Source organism: Sardina pilchardus, chromosome 8, assembly GCF_963854185.1.
Source record: "Sardina pilchardus chromosome 8, fSarPil1.1, whole genome shotgun sequence".
Taxonomy (NCBI): domain Eukaryota; kingdom Metazoa; phylum Chordata; class Actinopteri; order Clupeiformes; family Clupeidae; genus Sardina; species Sardina pilchardus.
Window position 1 is genome coordinate 3,014,417 of NC_085001.1, and position 24,468 is coordinate 3,038,884.

At 41.7% G+C, this 24,468-nt stretch overlaps 3 protein-coding genes across 3 annotated transcripts in view; all 3 read right to left on the bottom strand.

The window, feature by feature from the left end:
• Positions 1 to 7,418, bottom strand: part of cfap77 (cilia and flagella associated protein 77) — a 14,040-nt gene extending 6,622 nt beyond the window's left edge. Inside the window, exon 1 of the mRNA XM_062542355.1 lies at positions 7,334 to 7,418. Coding sequence (XP_062398339.1) covers positions 7,334 to 7,396 — 63 coding nt within the window. The 5' untranslated portion in view covers positions 7,397 to 7,418. The remainder of the gene's footprint in view (positions 1 to 7,333) is intronic.
• Positions 7,419 to 9,326: 1,908 nt separating this feature from the next.
• LOC134089480 (uncharacterized) lies at positions 9,327 to 14,523 on the bottom strand. The gene is made up of 8 exons (XM_062543923.1): positions 14,410 to 14,523; positions 12,737 to 12,834; positions 12,486 to 12,622; positions 12,153 to 12,277; positions 11,120 to 11,265; positions 10,598 to 10,700; positions 9,818 to 9,960; positions 9,327 to 9,668 (listed from the first exon to the last, which is right to left on the bottom strand). The coding sequence occupies exons 1-8, from the start codon at positions 14,473 to 14,475 to the stop codon at positions 9,539 to 9,541; spliced, it is 948 nt and encodes a 315-aa protein (XP_062399907.1). The 5' UTR covers positions 14,476 to 14,523; the 3' UTR covers positions 9,327 to 9,538.
• Positions 14,524 to 14,615: 92 nt separating this feature from the next.
• Positions 14,616 to 23,277, bottom strand: LOC134089370 (uncharacterized). Its single transcript, XM_062543810.1, has 12 exons — positions 23,196 to 23,277; positions 22,873 to 23,062; positions 22,216 to 22,344; positions 21,840 to 21,983; positions 21,364 to 21,502; positions 20,945 to 21,092; positions 20,417 to 20,553; positions 18,620 to 18,728; positions 18,308 to 18,371; positions 17,552 to 17,755; positions 14,855 to 15,000; positions 14,616 to 14,754 (listed from the first exon to the last, which is right to left on the bottom strand). The coding sequence occupies exons 2-12, from the start codon at positions 23,026 to 23,028 to the stop codon at positions 14,616 to 14,618; spliced, it is 1,515 nt and encodes a 504-aa protein (XP_062399794.1). The 5' UTR covers positions 23,029 to 23,062; positions 23,196 to 23,277.
• Positions 23,278 to 24,468: the final 1,191 nt, after the last annotated feature.

Below are 24,468 nucleotides of genomic sequence, written 5' to 3' on the forward strand. Positions count from 1 at the left end.
GGAAATGGACAGCTATCTCCTGTGAGCGTGTGTGTAGTGTGTGTGTAGTGTGTGTGTATGCTATCTCCTGTGAGTGTGTGTGTATGGTGGATATGGACAGCTATCTCCTGTGAGTGTGTGTGTAGTGTGTGTGTATGGTGGAAATGGACAGCTATATCCTGTGAGCGTGTGTGTAGTGTGTGTGTATGGTGGAAATGGACAGCTATATCCTGTGAGCGTGTGTGTAGTGTGTGTGTATGCTATCTCCTGTGAGCGTGTGTGTAAACGGACGGCTTGATTAATAAACAGCTGCACGAGTCTCTCCTGGGTCAGTGTTGCTGCTGTGATGCGCTGTGCTGTATGGACTGGACTGGACTGGACTGAACTGGACTGGACTGGACTGTGCTGTGCTGTGCTGTGCTGTATGGACTGGACTGGACTAGACTGGACTGGACTGGACTGCACTGTGCTGTATGGACTGGGCTGGACTGGACTGGACTGTGCTGTATGGACTGGACTGGACTGGACTATACTGGACTGGACTGGACTGGACTGCACTGGACTGTGCTGTGCTGTGCTGTACGCTCTCTGATGAGTGACAGCTTTCATACTCCTCTTCATCATCATCATCATCATCATCATCATCGTCGGCGTGGTGCAGCACAGCGCACCAATCAGCTGCAAGCCCTGTGGCATCTCTACCTGACAGACGTCTCTCGTCGGAGCCCAGTCCCTGTGCCTGCTCTTCACACACACATCATCAAAGACTCACACACACACACGTACGTGCGTCCGCCATGCATGCTAATTACTCTTAATCTTAAAACGATAGCATTAGCATAAAATATTCAAAGCAATACCCTGATGACGGGTAGGAGCTGACTGTCACCGCATGGAGGAATCAGCACTGTTTGAACACATCAGTCAGGCCCATTGACAGATTGGCTTTCTCACTCTCACACACACATACTGTACACACGCACACACACACACTTCTGTCTCTTGTCTCATCAGTGTTTGAAGCTGTTGTTGAGAAGCAATGACAGGTTGGTGCTGTTTCCACCGCTCCCCCGGTCGCTCTTTCCCCTTTAAGAGGGTGAGCAGCACCTCCGTAACGGGTTCTGACAGGCAGCCACTGTTTCACACACACACAGAATGTTTACTCTCTCCCTGTCTTCCTCAGTTTGAACTCCTCTCTGAGCTAAACTCACAGATTAGCTCCGTTTAAACGCACCCTCAGTCTCCCTCCTCCGTATCCCAATCCCTCTGTGAGCTACAACAGCAGGTGACTCGTTATACCCATTCATATCCACTCTCCCCTATATGGCAGGTCACTCCTGTTTTTATATCTACTCTCCCCTATACGACAGGTCACCCTGTTATACCCATTCATATCCACTCTCTCTTATACGGCAGGTCACTCCTGTTATCATATCCACTCTCTCTTATACGACAGGTCACCCCGTTATCATATCCACTCTCTCTTATACGACAGGTCACCCCGTTATCATATCCACTCTCTCTTATACGACAGGTCACCCCGTTATCATATCCACTCTCTCTTATACGACAGGTCACCCCGTTATCATATCCACTCTCCCTGGCAGGTCACCTGTTATACCCATTCATATCCACTCTCCCTTATACGACAGATCACTCCTGTTATCATATCCACTCTCCCTCACTCCTCTTCTCTCTCCCCTCCCCTCCTTCATAAGTGAACATGCTTGAGTAAACTGATTCCATTTAGTCTGAAACATAAAATGTAACTGGGCATGAGACACACCTAGAGACGATGTGCACGCACAGTACAAAAGACCCTCCCAACCCAAGATAGGTGAGGTGACACACTGAGATGAAGGAAGTTAAATAAGAGCGCAACAGAGATGGATAGGCTTCTCCTCCATTCTCAGACAGCTGCCAACTTGTTTCAATCAATTAGCACAAGGGTGTATATGGGCATGTGCTGGCCTTCATGAGGTAACCATGGCAGCATAGCAGTCTTACACTCTTTCTTCTCTCTCTGTTCTCTCTCTCTCCTCTCCTCTCCTCTGCGAGGTGCTTTGGCAGGTTCTCTCTGTCTTGAGTCTCTCTGAGGTGCGCTGACAGCTGAGCGTGGCTCCATGATCCCATTCAGCAGGAAGCAGAGGGGCCGCCCCAGGAGTCCACTTCCTGTTTGAGCTCTCCTCCCTCCCCTAGGTCACCAGCGCCACATGATTGACAGCTGTAGGGCGGGGGAAAGGGGTGCGGAGCGAGCGGTAATGAAGCCTGACTACTCCACTCCACGCTGGAGACGCTGATCACGGGACCAAACAGCTGATGGCTGCCAGGGTGAATTATGAAGTCTGGAGATGGATCGCAATCTTTTACCTCAACAAGGACCAATGACAGCCTCTCATCTGAGCAATGGCCAATCGCAGCCTCTCAGCTCAACACTGACCAGCCGTACACCAATCACAGGGTCTGATAAGTGTCTCTACTGGAACTCTGGAACTCAAGCTTCTCCCCACAACACTCAACAGCAACAGCCTCCAAACAGAGCAATGATCAGTCACAGCTTCTCCCCACAACACTCAACAGCAGCAACAACCTCCAAACAGAGCAATGATCAGTCACAGCTTCTCCCCACAACACTCAACAACAACAACCTCCAAACAGAGCAATGATCAGTCACAGCTTCCCCTGCAACTTCACAGCAACTGTCCCTCACCGGGACACTGAGCTGAGTGTGTGAGAAGGCAGCTGTACTGCTGTGTGTGTGTGTGTGTGTGAGAGAGAAGGCAGCCGTGCTGCTGTTGTGTGTGTGTCTCTGTGTGTGTGTGTGTGTGTGTGTGTGTGTGTGTGTGTGTGTTGTGTGTGCTCCTGGGCGGCTCCCTAATCCGCTTAGCTATTTTAATCTGCTGATGGAGTCATTTGGGCCGTCCAGCGGAGACGTGTCCAGCCCACTCTGGCCAACACCTCTCACCCCCGCCTGTTCCCTCCCCAGCGGAGAGAGTGGCCACACAATGACCAGCACCTCTCACTCCCGCCTGTTCCCTCCCCAGCGGAGAGAGTGGCCACACAATGGGCTGCACCTCTCACTCCCGCCTGCTCCCTCCCCAGCGGAGAGAGTGGCCACACAATGGGCTGCACCTCTCACTCCCGCCTGTTCCCTCCCCAGCGGAGAGAGTGGCCACACAATGGGCTGCACCTCTCCCTCCCGCCTGTTCCCTCCCCAGCGGAGAGAGTGGCCACACAATGGGCTGAAAGGGGCAATCAGAGGCAGATTAGCGGCCGCTAACACCCTCTTTATGGGCTAATTTACTGCTGCTCTGCGGGCCCTTTGTGCTGCATGCTCTCATTTACTAGCAGGCTGTCTGCTTTGGGGCTTTATCGACCGGACAGGGACCTCCGCAACGACAACCAGAGACCTCCGCAACGAGAACCAGGGACCTCCGCAACGAGAGCGGCCCCAGGCGAGGGAGAGGGCAGCGGAGCCTAGGGCGGAGGTCAACGGTAGTCAGACACACCACACACACACACACACACACACACACACACACACACACACACACACACACAGAAGAGAAGAGAGACAGAGAGTAGGGTCTAAGATGGGGTACCATCATTTCTTCAGCAGATGCTTGAGCCATTTAGACTATTTTTTAAAACAATTGTTTAACATCCAAGCCTAGAAGAACTAGAAGATGCGCTGACACCCTGATCACATTAAGATGTACAGTCGATGTACATCACACCCTGATCACATTAAGATGTACAGCCGATGTACATCACACCCTGAACACATTAAGATATTGCAGTCGATGTACATCACACCCTGAACACATTAAGATGTACAGCCGAGCCGATGTACATCACACCCTGAACACATTAAGATATTGCAGCCGATGTACATCAAAGAGAGCAGAGGAAAAGGAAGATGGCCAAACCAGAATGAATGAAAAAACCAAACCGATTAAGATATGACTAGGTTTCATGCACTGAGGAATATTGTCAATCCAATTGACATTTCAGAGATTGCCCATGGTACCTGACAGACATGTAGGCAGCTCCTCCAAGAGCAACTCTTGAAACACTTCAAGGCTTCTCTGTACAAGAAGAAACACCAAGCAATAATCCCTTAGCCTAGGCCTATGTCTGTTAAATTCTTCATGAATACTTTAAACATATACAGTATAATCCAAGAACAGCCTACCATTATTTTCACATCACATTTAAGTGAATGATTTTATATTACTCTAATAATAATATTAGAGATTATTAGATTAATATAAGATAGGTTTTTTTACAATAGCAATGAACTAGTAATAAAAACAAACTCCAAAACTAAAGGATGCATTTGCATGAAATTGTGCAAATCAGGCCGCCTTCATAAAAAAAACGGTAAGTTTAAGTGCTGTTCACTTTAAAACACCAGGGAAAAGACCGGTAAGTTTAAGTGCTGTTCACTTTAAAACACCAGGGAAATGTCCGGTAAGTTTAAGTGCTGTTCACTTTAAAACACCAGGGAAAAGACTGGTAAGTTTAAGTGCTGTTCACTTTAAAACACCAGGGAAATGTCCAAGTCATTGCATCTGTTTTCTGTCTTCAGTTTTTACATAGGTGTAGTAACCTTCACATTTTATTTTGCTCTCTTTTTCTTACATATACAGTGCCTATAAAAAAAAGTATCCATCCCCTGGGGTATTTCCACTTTTACTGCTGTTATAAATTGAATCTTGATCCATCTTGATCCACAATCTTGGCCTTTGTTTCACAATAATTTACAAAAATCCAAAAACAATTCTACAAATTAATGTTAATTAATTAGCAATACTGTATATAATGCAAAATAAGTGATTGCATACATATTCACCGCTATACATTTCTAAATCCAGCCACTGATTTTCTACAGGCCTAAGGTTGAGGTCTGACCTTTCGGCCACTCCAGAACATTCACCTTGTTATCTTTAAACCATTTCTGTGATGTTTTTGCAATAGGCTCATGGTCTTTGTGGAGAATAAGTCTTCTCCCAAGCCGTAAGTCTCTTGCAGACTGAATCAGATTATCCATCAAGATTTCCATATACAGTAGTTTGCTGATTTAATTTTACCTGCTCGATCACTTATTTTGCATTAGACGATTTTAGTTCATTAACATTACTTTGTAGAAATTTGCTTTCACTTTGACATTACAGATGTTTGTAAATTATTGTAAAAAATGGCCAATTAAATTGACAAAGATTAAACATTTTTAAAGCAATAAAAGTGGAAATATCCAAGGGGGTGAATACTTTTTATGAGCACTGTACAATTGATCTTCTATGAACTATGTCTTCTAACTACATCTTCTTGCTGTTAATATACTGTATACTATTCGTCCATAACAACAGGGCACTATGCTGGTGGCGCGATATGCATCTATGGTCTCAGGGAAAGTGGCCAATCATTTGCCCTCCTTTTGTCTTGTATTCTGTCTGTGTTTGTCAGGCATTTGTGTATCTGTCTGGATAGTGTTTGACACATCTGCGCTTTGGTCATTTTGTGATAGTCAACAGTTGTCTGCAAAACAGTTCATTTGACATTTGAATATGAAAGAGAGGAATAGGGAGAAAATAGAACACATTTGGGTGGTGTGTGTGTGTCTGTGTGTGTGTGTGCGCGTGTGTGCGTGTGTGCGTGTGTGTGTGTGTGTGTGTGTGTGAAAGAGAGAGTGAATTGCCCTGCTCCTACGTAAACTTTTGTGTTCTCTGAGGCGCTCCTGTGTGCTTTAGGGATTTTGAACAGTGGCTGAGACAGCTTAGTGATAACCCCAGAGTTCATCTGCCGATTAATAAGCACACACTCCTCCGTCCACACACACTCATCCGCACACACACACACACCTCTATTTCACACAGTCTCCCTCTCTCTCTCTTTCTAGCTCTCTCTCACAACTCTGTCTCTAGCTCTGTCTCAACAACAGCTTGAGAAACAACAAACCCACACAGTCACATACATCTCTACTAATTTATCTCAACATCTTCACACAAACATTCAATCGGTCATTTACTCTTTCTCTGTTTACTCTACTTCTCAGACATCTCTTTCTTCTCTTTCTCACACACTAAAACATGAAACAAAACAATATCATGTAATTCATGACTAAACAGGCTCTTGACTGATGAACAGCCACACTTTGCCGTTACCTAGAATCCAAAGCACTCAAATCTAGGCATCAAGCATCAATAATCAACAGTAATCAATATGGCAAAAATACAAAATTCTTATAAAAAATGGGAAAATTTGGCTTATGATGTAGCCTACTGCTGTGTTCCAAACAAAGTTTAATTTAGAGACGCTTGAGAAGGATATCATCCCTATGTAATCATTAGCGAGAAGTAGTTCACAGCAGTCTGCTGGCGTGTACTGGCGGCTCTCTCTAGCTTCTATTTGGCGCCATCTGCTGTCTGAAGGTGATACCATCACCCTAAAATCATCTAATCTCCCACAAATAATCCATCAAACTAACCTATCCCACACAACACCACCAATAAGCATCAAGGGCCTTGGAGCAAAAACAACCCCACCCCATGTCTGTTGTCGCATCAGTGATGCTGTTCAGCTCCCTGGAGAAGATGGTGAAAGGCTCTCTAAGGCACCAGTGTGGATTCGGTTCATTATCTTTTTCCAGAAAGTGTGCTTTTTAATCAGGACTATGAGTAGTCAGCGAGACACCAACATGTAAAGGTTGCATTCCTGCTTAGTGGCCTGGTGCTCGGCACTACTTAAAGGGACACTTCACCGATTAGCATTAAGCTTTGTATCTTTAGATAACCAGTCATGTTTTTTAATGGTCATGCATCATTCCCTCAGTTTGCCTTGAGATGGGAGAAATACGGATTTCAATGAAACCTATGAATAGGACTTCCTGCTTTCAATGATGTAAAATGATGATTTTTACATCATTGAAAGCAGGAAGTCCAACATTGAAATCTGTATTTCTCCCATCTCAAGGCAAACTGAGGGAATGATGCATGACCATTCAAAAACATGACTGGTTTTCTAAAGCTTAATGCTAATCGGTGAAGTGTCCCTTTAAAAATCACTACAGGTGTAGGGCCTACTATGAAGACCATATTATCCTCTGAGCCTGAGGCATCCTTGTCTGTCACCAGGCAAACGCACAGGAGAATCATCTCTAGTTTGATGCTCATAAGCTAGGACACCCCTGTAATAGGATAATGAGAGCCTACCCATTATGTCCCATACAGCTGCTCCACACTCGGACAGCAACTGCGACTTTCCTACAGGCTAGTGATCATTCTATCCCTCAGCAATATGTTGTAGCCTACTCACACCCTTAGACCAATATCGCCACTCAAGTGAATCTTACCCGTATTAAACGTGGGTTAGTCAACATGGAATCCCGGACGACACCAATATGAGGACTCTCCATTGTCCGCAAACTTCCAGAATCCAGATGAGTTAGCCAAGGGAATTCTGGTCTGTCTTTGAAATACCAGCAACATAGGACACAAATACAATGAGATTGCGAAATATCTGGGTAGATAAAATAATCAACTCAGTTTCTTTCGGCGATTAAAAAAACAAACCACGTTAGAACTTACAGACTGCAGTCCTTACGTTGTTCCAGAAATAATGCAGTCAATACGACAACCTCTAAATTACCATACGTTCGATACAATGTAATGCAATGTTTTTTCTTTACCGGCTTACAAAAGATAAAACAAGGTTTTAAGTAGCTTTGAACTAAGGTTTACAACTCGACACGACTTATCGATACCACTTCCTCTCTAGTGTCTCTGCTGGTCGTTATGGAAACGCACATCAAACAATCCATGCACTAGTTCTATGCGGTTCTATCAAGGGGGCAGGCATATTCCCGGAAGTAGAAACACGAAATGAGCTGGTGATCAACACTCTGCTAACTCCCTTGGACGGCCATAGATTTCAGATTTTTTTGCGATCCCATAACTTCATGTAGCATGTGCCCTTTGTCTCCCTTATAGCTTCTGTGTATTCTATATAGGGTATCGAAGGCAAAATTAATTCACTTCTTCCCCGTATATTACGTTGGTTTCCCGTAAAGAAGTATTTTAGCATGTCTGTTGTAGGGAAGCTAACGTTCGCCCGTAATGTTTGGATAAGAAGCTGATGAGCCTGCACGAAAACCATGACGGAGAGTCATTCGCAAGATCAGTGAAAATGCGTGTAGCCTACGGTAGCCTACTGTTTGATATGGTAAAGCATTACCTAGAGGCAAGTACACATAATAATAATATTAAAAAACGAACGTTAACAATTTCAGAGGTTTTCGATCTATCAGACGAGTTACAGCAGGCTAATGAGTTTGAGTCTGCGCAGTACGATGAACAGGAAACGAATTTTTGTTTCAGCCCCCTCTCATTGAGAACGACGGAGTCTGTTTGTCCATTTCTTTTAGGTCTATGGGTTCTATGCTCCCAGATAGGCTAGTAGACGGGGTAAATGTTCAAAAAATCAGAACCCCGAAGGCATTTTGTGATTATTTATGTTATACAACTTTTTTAAGGGTATTAAAGGTTCTAGATCTATATTACGCCAGATCTTGCCATGAAGAGTAGCCATCACGTAGGCTAAAACCAAAAATAATCCTGATTTAGACCAATGTTTTCGCTTCCTGTTTAAAAATGACTAAAAATTGCATCTATCAAGCTGTTGTTGCTTTAACTGCTAGCTTCTTGGCAAAAGGTATGCAAAATGATTATGTAAAAGTTTGATATTTAATAACTTTTTTTGTTATATGTATTAAATCATTATGTAAAAGTTATTTATCCTGATAACAAACAGTGAGTGCATAAAGGCCAGTTCTTGGAAACTACAAACATACAATTCATCATCTGTAAAAGATGCAACCTGCAGGTGTCAAAGCGACTCATGATGTTTGCATAAAAGTAAGTTTATTTAGCAACGTCATCTTCCAACCAGGAGTTGTCTAAACATCCAACTCCAAACATTAAAAAAAAATACAAAATCTTAAAATCTTGAATATGGAAAGTAAACAACAAAAATAAACCTAAACACAACGGTCAGAAAATACGGAAATAACATTCAAAACAAAAACAATTCTTCACTACAACCACAAACAAATTCCATTTCAGAATCTATCAGGCCTAAGCACACAACACTGTTAAAAGTCACATTCAAGGACATGAGTACAAGGACATGAAACTTGAGTAAAAATACCAGAACTGAACTGCCTCCAACATTGTGTAGCCTACGTTCACAACTCAGTATCTCACTAGAGGGCCAGGACGCTGCAATTACGCAAAGGCAAAACAGGCCAAGACAGAAGGCATTCTCTTGATAAGAGATCAAAACAAGAATAATTAAAACATTGTTGATCAAAAAGGGACTGTTGACAGAAAAGTTAAAAGTGCAGAGTTATGTTAATGTCATTACACTTTATGTAATTTTCTAAATATAAATCGCATGTTTTGACCTTACCTTGCTGTAATATTATATTGCTCATCTGTTGTTAAATGTGTAAATAAAATAAGTTTCTAAGTTTGTTTTCATTGTTTAAATGCTCTACCATTCAGGACAACATCTTCATTTGATCTTTAATTTGTCCAGCTCGATAGTTTTTCACCAGATGTTTCAGGTCCGTATCCGGCTTCAGGCAGTTTTTATCAAGAGTGGCGCCAGAAAGTGGGTCCGTTTTGGTTCTATGAAAAATACAAATACTTGATAAATAACTTAATACAAAAAAATACTTAATACAAAACAAACAAAGAAAAACACAAGCAGTCCCATCTTATCTTTGAAAGAATAAAGCTATATGTGTCAGTGACTTCATAGTGTAGATCCAACTTACCGCTTCAGGTGGCTTTCGATTGCTCCTCGCTCATAGGCAGTGCCATACGTCGTTATCACAGGCTCAACAAACATCTTCCTCGTCAGCGGGCATATCAAGTGAGGTGGCACGAATGAGGCTTGTGCATCCAAACCCAGCAGTTTCTGAGAAACATTCACAGGAAGGGATTTCACAGGAAGTACTTACAGGTGAAGTCAGGGATTTGTGGTTGTTGTGTTGTTTGTGTGTTTATGCTTACATTCATTAGCACAAACGCTTACAGGCGCTGTTGTGCAACAAATATATATTTAACCAAGGAAAGAAACTCTCCGCCACCTTCATTATTCCCAGAGAAATTCCACACAGAGTTTCATCCAGGCACTTCGTTTACAGTGTGCCCACAAAAAGAGCTGCTAGCCATCGTGAGGAGATTGGTGAATCAGACACAAATGTTATGGGCTTAAAATCACGTAAAATTCCTGATTGCACCTTAAACAGTCTTGCCAGAGTAGGACACAACGATTGTAAATAGAACAGAAACACACGATGTAAGATGAACACAATTAGTCAGCGACAGGTCAAAACAGAGGAGGGTGCTTGGGCTGCAGGATAAGACTTTGACTTGTGCTGCTGGAGGTAGGTTGGCAGAGAGCGTGGAAAGGCATTTTGGGGAGAGAAAAGACGCCATTATATCGACCTGGTCCCATTACAGCCACACTCACCTGAGACAGTCTGTATAAAATGTTGTAAAGATTCTGGACACATTTCTCTATGTGGGCAGGAGGAGGCCGAGATGTTTACCTTTTCCATGTCATACATTGTTGTCTTGGCAGCGGCTTCTGTGTTTTTCTGCGCCTCTTGTTTATACGTGTCAGGGCTGGACATAAACTCTTCCGCTAGGACACTGGAATAATAGTGGTGAAGATACTACAGTTCATTCAGGTCGTTCATACTATTTAATTGTGCAAAGATGTGGACAAATGACCCCACTGACCAAATATTGATTACAATCGACATACACTGTCTTCCAAGTGAATACATAGATGGTGGTCCATACCATACTCTGCTCTACTCTACGTGTTACTCTGTCATCTGTGACCAGAGTGTCCACCTGCACTCACCTGTCTAAAGGGTCATCGGGCTCTGGGGCTATGAAGACTCACCTGTCTAAAGGGTCGTCGGGCTCTGGGGCTATGAGCACTCACCTGTCTAAAGGGTCATCGGGCTCTGGGGCTATGAAGACTCACCTGTCTAAAGGGTCATCGGGCTGTGAGCACCCATCTGTCTAAAGGATCATCGGGCTCTGGGGCTGTGAGCACTCACCTGTCTAAAGGGTCGTCGGGCTCTGGGGCTATGAGGAGTCCGTACACTGCATTCAGGATCTCCCTCATGGTGACGTTGGCAGAGTAGTTACGATCAAATATGTTGTGGCAGATCCGTCCAACATTGTTCACATTGCAGTGATACACCTAATTGTTAAGGACACTTTTGCGACATCTACCAGGTCAGTCTTGCCGGTAACATCTAAAAACCTACATTACTAATTGTCAAACACTTTCACACAGACAACTGTGACAACACAGAGAAAGAAAACACAATATTAGATTTTTTCAAAGTATATTTGTTGGGCTTTTTGCTTTAATAGGATAGGACAATGAAGAGTTTGACAGGAAGTGAATGTGAGAGATAATACGTTTCATTTATATAGCGCCTTTCTCAAAGGCAAAGTCACTTGATAAAGGCACTGTAGCCAGTTATTGATATTTGCAAGAAGTATTAATACGTTTAATACATGTTTAAAGGGATATTCCACCATTTGGGGAATTAAGCTCATTTTCCACCTCCCCTCGAGCAAAAACAATTGAGGACTATTTACAGGTACTGCGTGATATCACTGCGCCCCTAGTACGTTTGCAACTTTCCTTGATTATTACGCCAGAATGAGAGTGTAGTTCCATGTCAAATCAGCCTAGAAAATCGCCAGGTTTCATTTTCAGTTTGTCTTATTGCACATTCTAACTTGAGAAGAGACACGTTTTAAATGGGAAAATTACCGGAAATCTTAGTCACTTTTTAAGCATGATGCTAGCAGGCGAGATGCTAAGGGTCTAAGCCGATTCAATGATCTATGCTAGGCTGGAGCTAAACGTTGTATTGCTAGACTCACAGAATGGCTGGATGAACGGGAAAAAGGTAAATATCAATTGCTTTGCTCAAGGGGAGGTGGAAAATTTGCTTAATTCCCCAAATGGTGGAATATCCCTTTAACACCATTTCCTTAGATTTATCATAGTAGTTGTTATCTTATAGTTGTTATAGAATTGTTATAGCTTAAATGTGTAGTTCAGAAGGATACGGGTGTGATGAAACGCACTAGAGGTGGCTTCACTGGATAGGAGTCCCCAAACTGACAGTAGAGTTCAAAAACCCCGTTCTCATACGGAGTCTCTGGAGGCCCTTGCATCAGCATCTTCCAAAACGCTGCGAAGGGTTTTCAGAGTCACAAAATCAATACATGTTTTCTGCATTTCTTTCTTCCACATTTGGTGCCCAATACACCAATTTATAAGAATCTAAACGTGGCTTGCTGAAGTCTGTGCCTAAGGGAAAGACTGCTTAAGAATCTAAACATGGCTTACTGAAGTCCGTGTCTGAAGGAAATACAGCTTAGAGTCTAAACATGGCTTACTGAAGTCCGTGTCTGAAGGAAAGACTGAAAAGTAGGGATGGGGATCGCAGTGGAGGCTTTTCAGCTCCTCCACGATGCGTCGGTCCTTCTCCATGAAGCGCGTCGTTTTGGATTCCAGAATCTTTTTCTTCAGAGCACTACGATTAGAAAATGGTGATGTAATACAGGCTCTACTGGACTAGTGAATTATTCTGTTAAGCATGGGATTTGCAGGAGGGTTTAGGGCAGGCCATTACATTACATTTACTTACTCTTCTGTCACCACCATCTTACCCTCTACCTCTGGGGGCAATTTCACCTGTGGCGTGACATCATAGCCATGGGTGGCAAAGATTCCTGTCAACCTCTTCTGCAAAACAGTTTCAGCACTTTACATGTTCACCCTTGTTAAAGGCTATTTAATGTATGCCAATGTTCTCTAGATTCTGTTTAAGTTCAGAGAGGCTATTATGTGTCCATTTCCCTAAAAACGTAATGCTACATTCTAAACCAGCGGTGGCCAACCCGCGGCTCGCGAGCCACATGCGGCTCTTTGCCTCCTCTCGTGTGGCTCACGGCTGCTCAACTGATGTTCTCACTTCTCCTCGGACCTAAACGTTTTCCTTTTGAAATAGCCTTTATTTCCGGTAAATAAAAAATAATTTCAGAATTTGATAGTAGCCTATTGCCAAAAGTAATTATTAATAGTTAACAATAATTGTACCGTCATGATATGGATAGGAATTGGCCAAAACGAAGCAGACGTGTTTATTCTTCAGCCAGGTTTAATGCTACTGTTGCAATCAGGAATACCCTGAAGCTAATCGTAAGTAGAAGGAACACATGCCATTGAAAAGGACCATTTACCGTTTTGTAGCATAACCCCTCTGGTTAATATGTCAAAGTAATCAAAACAAAAGCACTCTGAGATCGCAAAACTCCGCCTCGCGCATCCTGCTTCGCGTCCGCTTAACATCTTGCTTAACAAACAGACAAACCCCGATGAAAACATAACCTCATTTGCGGAGGTGATATGTTTCTAGCCTGCACATTAGTTTGGTACTTGGTATGCCACGGATTCATAAAGCTTCAAACCTGAACATTTCCTACATACTTTTGCAAGTAGGCTGGTAATGGCTATAGACGTCTCGTTTTCTTTTTGTTTATTTTCTTTTTAAAAGTTAACTGAACACTTGACATTGCATTATCAGGTGTTGGAGCATTGCTCATGCCTATAAGTCATTCAGTGAGGGGGGATTTGATGTGTGTCTGATCTTTTTTCATTTTCCAATGATCATTTATCAATGATCATTGAGCATCTGCCAAGTGTCTTACTTTAAATGAAAAACAAAGGAGCTATAACTGTAGGCCTAATGTTGTGCTGTTGTAGTATGGACGCCTTTTTTGTTGTGCGGCTCTTTCGACTTTTGTGGATTTTTTTTGGCTCTTCATGCTAGACTGGTTGGCCACCCCTGTTCTAAACAGATCAGAACGTAACGCCATATTCTAAACAGATCAAAACCTAACGCTGTATTCTAAACAGATCAAAACGTAACGCTGTATTCTAAACAGATCAAAACGTAACGCTGTATTCTAAACAGATCAAAACGTAATCATAACGTAACGCTGTATTCTAAACAGATCAAAACGTAACGCTAAATTGTAAACAGATCAAAACGTAACGCTATATTCTAAACAGATCAGAACGTAACGCTATATTCTAAACAGATCAAAACGTAACGCTATACTCTAAACAGATCAAAACGTAACACTATATTCTAAACAGATCAAAACGTAACGCTATATTCTAAACAGATCAAAACGTAACATATTCTAAACAGATCAAAACATAATGCTGTATTCTAAACAGATCAAAACGTAATGCTATATTCTAAACAGATCAGAACGTAATGCTATATTCTAAACAGATCAAAAAGGTATTTACAGATGTGATGGACTTTGTTGACTTCAACTTGAGTTTCCTGCTTTCCAGAGACAAGACTGTTTCCATTTCGAAGAGTTTCAGAGCAGTTTTACTTGTATCTGGTTTAAAACAGCATCCTCCTACAATACAAGAGAAAGGCACATTACAGCTCCTCCCTAATGCATTATGAAAAATTCAAACATAATTTGAAAGACAACTGCACAGATTCACAGAACAAGATACAGGCCTGTTACATTACTGATCCCATGCAGTGTGTTGTTATCAACTTTTCCGACCAGGATGCTGTCAACCACAATGTTGGCGCTCATCAACACGTGGGCAATACTCACAGGGGTTTTCTTTGACCTGTCATGAGAGATGTAGCCTATGTTTAGAACTCAGAACAATGACAATATTGTAAAGATTGCATTATAAAAAGATACACACCATCTAAATAAATACTAACCCAAGATCATTTCCATCTGTCAGACATATGACGCGTAGATGGCACTCAGGGAATTTGATCTGAATGTTGTTGAGCTCAGAAACACTTTGAGCTAATGCATCATATAGAGGGGTGTGTCCAGCTGCCTGAAGACTGTGCATGTGAGCCTAAAGAAAGTGGAATATTGCACCAATCATACGCTTATACCCCAATAATACCATTTGGACTCTATTATGACAGTCTGTAATGCATGGCCGCCATGCAGCGAAAAGCTTATTTAAAGGGAAACTATTCAGGATTGGCGATTTCATCGCCGGTTTCGCTTTCAGCTACAGCTTAAGTGTGTATATTATTTTACAAAACTTCTCAATCGGTCAGTCTGTCTTTTTATGAGCATGATCAAGACTTCACATGAGACTTCCTAGACCTAGACCATGGGTGCGTCCCGAGGGCTCCTGAAATTGCAAGCGTGGTTCTACCGCTACAGACCACTGGGCAGCCGAAAAAAATATTGTTCGACCGGTAATGACTCATTTAATCATATAACAGTATGAAACGAATTGATTAACTGAAAAATGTTGCATAGTGTACCTTTAAATTTAGTGGATGAGTGTTTTTGTTATCAAAAGGATAACGAATGGCGCAATAAAGCGTTCCAATGTTTCTAGATATGTAGTTCAAGATAACGCTAGCTAGCATGGTCTTCTGTCTCCATACGAAGAGTCAGAGATCATCAGAAAAAAAAAAGATTTTGGTAAGAATCGACCCCAAATAAATACACAATGCAGCGTTTCCCACAGAATTTAATTCTATTTGTGGTGGTAGTGTGTTTGAGCGCAAATTTTTAACAAATTTGTGCAACGTATACTTATGATGCTAACTGGATTTAATTGCGATTTAGCCAGTCGTCAACAACAGTCAACAACAACAATCCTTGCTGGATTTTTTTTAATGTATTCTTCAAACGTGCATGCATGGTTGTTGAGGAACAGAGAGGCTGCACAAAGGTGTGCATAGCTCTACAATGAAAGGAGTTCATCTAGTTTAAAGGGATATTCCGCCATTTTTGGAAATACGCTCATTTTCCACCTCCCCTCCAGCAAAACAATCGATATTTACCTTGTTCCCGTTCATCCAGCCATTCTGTGAGTCTGGCGATACAACTTTTAGCTTCAGCCTAGCATTGATCATTGAATCGGATTAGACCATTAGCTTCTCGCCTGCTAGCTTCATGTTTAAAAGTGACTAAGATTTCTGGTAATTTTCCCATTTAAAACGTGTCTCCTCTCAAGTTAGAAAGTGCAATAAGACCAACTGAAAATGAAACCTGGCGTTTTTCTAGGCTGATTTGACATGGAACTACACTCTCATCTGGCGTAATAATCAAGGCAACTTGCAGGCGCAGTGATATCGTACGCAGCATCTGAAAATAGTCCCCATAGAGAACAAGCAGTAGTAGTGCCAGTAGCTGCAAGTTGCCTTGATTATTACGCCAGATGAGAGTGTAGTTCCATGTCAAATCAGCCTAGAAAAACGCCAGGTTTCATTTTCAGTTGGTCTTATTACACTTTCTAACTTGAGAGGAGACACGTTTTAAATGGGAAAATTACCAGAAATCTTAGTCACTTTTAAACATGAAGCTAGCAGGCGAGAAGCTAATGGTCTAATCCGATTCAATGATCTATGCTAGGCTGAAGCTAAAAGTTGTATCGCCAGACTCACAGAATGGCTGGATGAACGGGAACAAGGTAAATATCGATTGTTTTGCTCGAGGGGAGGTGGAAAATGAGCGTATTTCCAAAAATGGCGGAATATCCCTTTAAGTAGTACAACATAAAATCATTGTGTGGTGGTCAGTGTTGATATTGTGGTGGGCCGCCACAAATAAGTCAATGTATGGGAAACACTGCAATGTAGCTTTAAACCTTTGAATAGGCTACATAAACTCTAACGGGCTTATATACCGACCCGAGTGAAGTTTTACCCATCATCATTTAACATTGTTAGGCCATGTTACATCATACATGCATTGATTCTGCTATGGTTATTTAATTTGGCAGATGTTTCGTCTAAACTCCAACTTGACCTCTTTGTGGATTAATACTGCATTTTTACCACAGTTGATGGTATTGGTAGACTACCTTTAAGCTACCTTTAAGCCACAGCTGGTTGAAGACTATCAATATCCTATCCAAAGTAGCGACGGCTGTATTTGCATTTTCTGTCTCTACGAACAGAATCATTGCGGTGCTCAACAATAAAATAGTTACAGTAGATATTTAGCTCGAGTCTCACTGTCTCACATTCACATTCGTTCTATAGCAGCAACAACACTGAGCTGTCTGCAGATGCACCTGATGTTAATCGGCCTAATATACTCAGCGGTACAGCGGCCGATCCCGATTTATTAAAAATGCCCAAAATCGTCCGATCAATCAATTGGTCGACCCCTAATGGTTAGCAGTCGTTGACTGCAAGGCAATTAATTATTCACATGGATGTCCAGAAAACAATGACAAAACTGAAACTGACCGCTTTATTCTCCATTCTAATTAAAGAGTTGTAGATGGTCTTGTAAAATAACATCTGAGCGTTTTTTTAAAGACCACATTTGAAAATGTTTTTAAAGATCATAGTTGGACACCTTCTATGGTAACATACCAGAACAAGATAAAATACTCTTTCTTACTCTCCTTTAATCGACAAAATGTTGCTCACCTTGAACTTCTCCAGGTTTTCTGTAAAGCCGTGCACAATTTGGACTTCTCCCCCAAAGGTCACGAGACTGATCAGATGTGGGAAGTCGTACGCCATGCTTCTGTTGGCAAAGGCATCAAACAGCTGTTTCACAGCATCAAGCTTTTTCATTTTGGTGTCCGAGTAGCATTCTTCGTCCATGGAACCACTTGTATCCAAAAGAACCTAATAAAAATCATATTGTAAGTTTGATTTAAAGGAGAATTCCTGCGATTATTCACATACAGTAGATCTGTTTCGTACTGTCGGTATGAAAAGAAAACTTAAACAACTGGTTCTACCTAGCTCGAGTTGCTGCAACCAACACCTAAAGCTCCCAGGCAGGTACAGTGCTACACTCTGTGGCATAAACATGAGGGCTCATGAGCATCTATGACCTATGAGAACAATCGCTGGAATTTTCCTTTGGTAATTGAGATATGAAAGATGAAACAAAAGATGTTATGCATTCTATTTAAAAAAAAAAAAAAAAAATGATGCAGACTGTTGCTTACTTTGTTTACCAAGAAGGTCTTATTTAAGACTAAAGGTCAAGTTTCCATTTAAACCTACAATGTGTGAGGGAACTGTGGCATACAGTATGTTTCATGTACATTCTGTACACGATTTCTTTACATTAGGTCATGAACTACAGCAGTACAAATCTCCTATCACCCATTAAGTAAACAACATATACCATATATTGTGTAAATATTCAAAGAATACAGAATAGAGTACCATGATTGCCTCTCTTGGGGTTTTAGTTGTCCTCACTGACACATCCGTCCTCACGTCCCCGAGTCTGAAACGTTATGAAAGGTTATTGATGGAGATGCTTTAAGGCATTCACGTCTAACATACAGTACAGGCTGTATTGGAATAAAAATTGAGTAAACGTTCATTTCAATTAAAGTTAAACATAACATCTTTAGATATATTTGATTGACTGAACATACTGTATATAAATTACTAAACAGTTCCCAATTGCTATATGGCACAAAACTACAACTACAACAGACACAATGATAAAAAAAGAAATCTAATTCTTACTCTTTTGCCAATTCCTTTAACATCACGTCCTTATGCTTTCCAGTCAGACTATCAAAAAGACAAGCTTCCACGCCTCCTTTGGAATTCTGAACATACACACCAAGGTTGTCTGTGTTGGGAAATGGAGGACATATAACACCGATCAGTACACGTTTCACATTTATTATACGAAACTGAAAAGTTTTAAGCACATGTTAAACAATGATGTTTTCATATTCCAATACTTCTTTGTTAGGCTCTCGAGTTCATACATCAACTTACTTCTTCAGTGCCACTAATCCATCATTTAAAGGAACACTCCACCGTTTTTTCATATTAAACTATGTTATTCCCCTAACTAAGACGAGTTGATACATACCTCCCTTGTCTCAATGTGTGCACTCAATGGCTCTGGTGCGCGGCGCCACTTTGATAGCACTTAGCTAGCCCAGTTCATTCATTAGGATCCAAACAGAGATGAAGTTAGAAGAGACCAAACACCTCCATGTTTTCCCTACTTCAGTACCGTTACACGAGTAGTTACACGACCAAGTATGCTGACACAAAATAAAATGTGGAGCTTTTCTAAGCAGGTAAAAAGGATGACTATACTGTATGGTGGAATAGCACTTGGAAGCACTTCAACACCTGCAAATCCAAGAGTGATGATTTTACTGCGCCGAGTCGAAATGAAAAAAGAGAAAAGCGTCATATTTTATTTTGTGTCACCATACTTGGTCGTGTAACTGTATTTTATTAGGGAAAAGGTGGAGGTGTTTGGTCGCTACTAACTTCATCTCTGTTTGGATCCGAATGAACTGGGCTAGCTAAGTCAAGTCAAGTCAAGTCATTTTTATTTATAAAGCGCATTTTTTGTGAGCACATAGTGCACACCCAAAGCGCTACAGACAAACAAAGAACAAAATGCTGGACGGAGTGGCGTATTCGCCAGCGTACCCGTACACAAACATTTAGACAGGAAACACAGATGAACAAACGCTTCACATAGACAACAAAACACTCAATAAGTCCAAAGGCAATGTTGGCACTTTGTGAACATGAACGCAACGAGTCCTTCACCAGTCCCACCAAGGCTGCTAGACCCGAAGACAGCTGCTCCGAAACAGATCGTTTGACCCGAGCAGCCTCTCTATCCTGGCCAACGCAGCAGTCCAGCCGGCTAGCATGTTAGTCCCACTGCACACATCCTCATCCAGAACGCTGGTGGTCATCAAAGCAGGCAGCCTGGTAGCTCCTCGGTCAAGATGCTGTCCCGATTGAAGTTTCAGAAGTTGGGAAGGCCGCCCTCGTAGTGCTAGTGCACTCAGAATGCCGTTAGCGACACAGGCAGTCCATCTACCGTTCAGTTGGCATCGATGTTGAGATGGGACGGACTTTGCTTTTAGGCTTAAAAAAAAGTGATAGGCCAGCCACAGATCGAGATAAAAAAGGACCTACATGTGGACGACGTTGAACTTAAAGATTTGACATGAAGAAGACGGAACAAAACATGACATTAAATGAATTTTATGACAAAATTCAAACATAAACGAGAAGCTAGACGGAGCGGCGTGACTCGCCAGCGTTCCCGTATCCTAGCAACTTTTTATTAAAGTGCTATCAAAGTAGCGCCGTGCACCAGAGCCATTGAGTGCATGCATTGAGACGTGAGAGGTATGTATCAACTCGTCTTAGTTAAGGGAATAACGTAGTTTAATATAAAAAAAAAAAACAGTGGAGCGTTCCTTTAATACAGTGACAGAAATCTCCATTCATTCAGCTAATAACTGCCATCAGATTTCAACAGGTTCAACTTACTCTCCGAGAGATACATCAGGCACGGTGCTTCAACACAACTATGGGATGGCTGCAATGGAGGAATAATCTGCAAGTGCGGATATGCCACCAGTTCCTCTTTCATCTGTGAAAATGTCTTCTCTGGATTGACCCTGAAGCTGCAGAAATAAACAGAAATAAGGTTTGTGCATCTGCCATTCTCTAAAATCTACCAGCTAAGGTGAAAAACGTGTTTTGTTTATCATTGTTCATAATGGCCACGTCGCATAAGCCTACTTGCATGTCGTAGTACAGTAATTTCCCGCATATAAACCGCATTGTGTATAAGCCGCAGGACAGTGTTTTATGCAAGTTAAAAGAAACAAAACCATATTACAGTAACACCATATTAACTGCCCCCCTTTATAAACCTCATAGCTGAAGAAATTTAGCAAAATCAATGTATAAGCCGCGGCTAATAGTCGGAAAATGACGGGTAGTCTGCAATTTCACAAACTTACTACACAATAGTCACATGAGGGCAGAGGGTATCAATGAACATCAACATACTTGCTGCCAGGCACGTGTTCATAGGAGAGCCACAGCGGGTAGGTCCTTATCATGGGTGGGATGCTGAGGATGAGCTTTTCCATGGTGGTGTCTCTCTTGACTGACTTCCTCATGTCTTCAAGTGTGCAATTGGGCAGTTTTTCCCCATCTGCAAAGACAGAAAGGCACGAAATATTGATCTTATTAGGAAACCAAAGAGAATGTCCCAGTTTTGCAATGACTTGAGCCTATGAATGATCATATGTAAATTCAGGCTGGTAAGTTGCTATAGCTTTGCTCGATATCATCTTCTTGCATTGTAATTCGACTGATTATTTCTTATTTAAGGCGTAGCTGAAGGAAATGTTTTGATTATGTTTTTCCATATTTGAAGCGAATAGTGAGCAGAGATTAAATTGGGCTGAAGTTATAAATATTACCGTTTAGGGCCTGCAGGACAGTAGATCGTTCACAAAGGTCTGGTAGGTCTGCAATCCGTACGGGTTCTGAGAACCGTATCCCTGTGCTTAGGCAACTCAAGTACATCGGAGCAAAGTTCTCATGCTCTATGCTCTCCCTCTACATGCAAATACAAGAAAAGAATCATTTTGTTAGCTTTACAGCGTTTTGTTGCGCAAGAAATCACACTAAATGACCCCCGAGTTTACCCTACACAACAAATCCTGGGAGTCTGTAGTCTTGAAAAGGAAAACTCGGAACACAACTCTCTGGTTGTGACAGACATAGGGCGAGAAGGTGGGAGGCTTTGCCATTCTAGCATGACAGTGGCAGTAAGGAGGGTTTTACTGCCTACACACGAAAGTGGGGTGAGTGATGGCTGTCAATCAACCATATGGTCTCCTCTCAAACCTTTTTAGAAAACATAATTTAATATTCATAGATCCAAGTATCCTACCTCAGCCTGAGAAAACAGGTAGCCCCAGCATTCAGGGGAGTACTCAAACACTTCACCATCTTCAATGATCACATCACACGATTTTGACGAACGATTTGGTAATAACTCTCTGAAAAGGATATAGAGTCCTTCCACAAGAGCAATCTAAAATGGATGGATTACACAGTTTTAAAATCAATTAATCAAATAATTTTTAGTGTCACCTTTTTTGACACTCTGGGGTAACGCTAAAATACCAGCATGTTAAATTTAACAAAGACAATAAAGACAAGAGGCATCTTTCAATAATACTTCATCAATAACAAGCATTTAGCAATTATATTATTATACCCAATACAAAATATGGACAGGAAACACTACTTAGTTATTGTATTACCTTTTGTACTTTGGTCCCTATTTCATTCCTGCAGATCAGCTGATGCAGAGTCTGAGCCAGCGCATGGCATCCAGTGAGCCTGCGGATGTGCGCCACCACATTTCTGAACCCCCCAACTTGCTTTGTTCTCTGCCAACAGAGGTGACATGTGGCTTAACATGCTGCAGTACCACTGACATCAACATGTAGACTAAAACTGTTTTTAAAAAGCAATACAGCACTAACAATGGACTACAAAGCAATACAGTACTAACAGTGGAATATAAAGCAATACGGCACTATCAGTGGAATATAGAGCAATACAGTACTATCAGTGGAATATAAAGCAATACAGTACTATCAGTGGAATATAAAGCAATACAGCACTAACAATGGACTACAAAGCAATACAGTACTATCAATGGACTACAAAGCAATACAGTACTATCAATGGACTACAAAGCAATACAGTACTAACAGTGGAATATAAAGCAATACAGTACTATCAGTGGAATATAAAGCAATACAGCACTATCAGTGGAATATAAAGCAATACGGTACTAACAGTGGAATATAAAGCAATACAGTTGTAACACTGGAATATAAAGCAATACAGTAATAATGGACTACAAAGCAACACAGTACTATCAGTGGAATATAAAGCAATACAGTACTAACAATGGAATATAGAGTAGAGAAGAAGACACTCAAGCCCTTCATAGTCTGCTGCACAGCGGGCTGGATATCAGCCGTGAGAAACTCCTCAACACTTGGACCGTCCTCAGTGTGTGAAGAGAGGAAGAAATGCACCAAAGACTCTTCATCCACACCCATGTCTGCCAAGAGGTCAGTATTCCATGGTATATCCCTGTTGTAAAAACATTAAGCTTGTCATCATTCAAAAACTGTGTTTATGCATCCACAAGACACTGGACGTTGGCTGCAAGTGTGTGTGTGTGTGTGAATATAAAAATGAAGAATGGATATTCAAAGATACTAACCTTAACTGCAGCAGATGTGATGGTATTCCACTTTCAAACGCCAGCCCTTTTCTCAGATCAGCCAGTTTATGGTCTTCCAGGTCTACTTTCACTTCATAGTTTCCCTGCATTATTATTAAAACATGTTATTGGACACGGCATGGAATTTAACTTTTATCTTCAGGCTACTTCATGCTAGCCCAGGTCCTTAGCCGCTATTACACCGGTGTGTTTGGAATGTTGGAAAATTAACATTCTAAAGAATGTCTGGGTTCATTGAATTCTACATAGAATTTTAGAACGTTGAATTGTTGCGGAATAGAATCTTGTGTTAGAATGTTCAAAACCCACCCTTTTAAAGGTTAAGTTAGAGGTAATAAAGTCGGTGTACCCTCAGCATAACGTGGCAGCGCACGGTGCTCGTCCCTGAGGGCTTCGTGACTGGCTGAGCTGGTTGCAGCGGTGGAAGGTTCTCTTTGGGTGTGAACATGGCGTAGAGATGACTTTCTTTCTCCAAGTGCCTGTCATTTAGTGACCCTGTGGAAATTCAAACAAGACAGACATGGCAAGTTTGCTCATGATGTTGCTCCAAGCGATCGTCACTGTTTAGCAATATCAGCCTGAAAGGGTAATAATCAAAACATAATAATTACACACTAGGAACAAGAGCAGCCAATCAGAAGCCTGGTGGACATGTTTTGTGTTTTGGGCCACTGCTGCCCAGGAACAAGGACAAGAGCAGTGAAGATCAAAAGGAGGAAGAGGCGCATTTAACTCTCAAAACTTGTCTGCCTAGTTAGTGAATGAGGGCCAACACATGAAGAGTTCCGTTCCAAAGCGCTATATCCGCTACATACAGTAATTATTTTCATAGATGTTTTCCATGCTAGGGATACCCTGATTGGGGAATTCTCTATATTGACATGTAGAGCCTGCTCTGACTGACAGGAGCCCTAGGCGAGAGTGTACTTTGGTGCAGTTAACAGTTGATTTGTTAATGTGTAAAAAAAAGTTCCCCGTCATTTTGTGCACTCCCTGTGGATATAGTGCCAGGAGCATTTGTCTAGATAGATAGATAGATAGATAGATAGATACTTTATTTATCCCCAAGGGGAAATTCAAGAAATACTGAGGTAGGCCTGTCGATACTGATCTATAAAATAACTATTTGGCCGACAGCCAATACCAATAACATAATACAACATTATAATCATAATACTACTAATTTTCAGGACTAATGTTTGGGAATCAATGTGTTTACTGTATTTCCACTGTTGTTACTCTTGTTTTACAC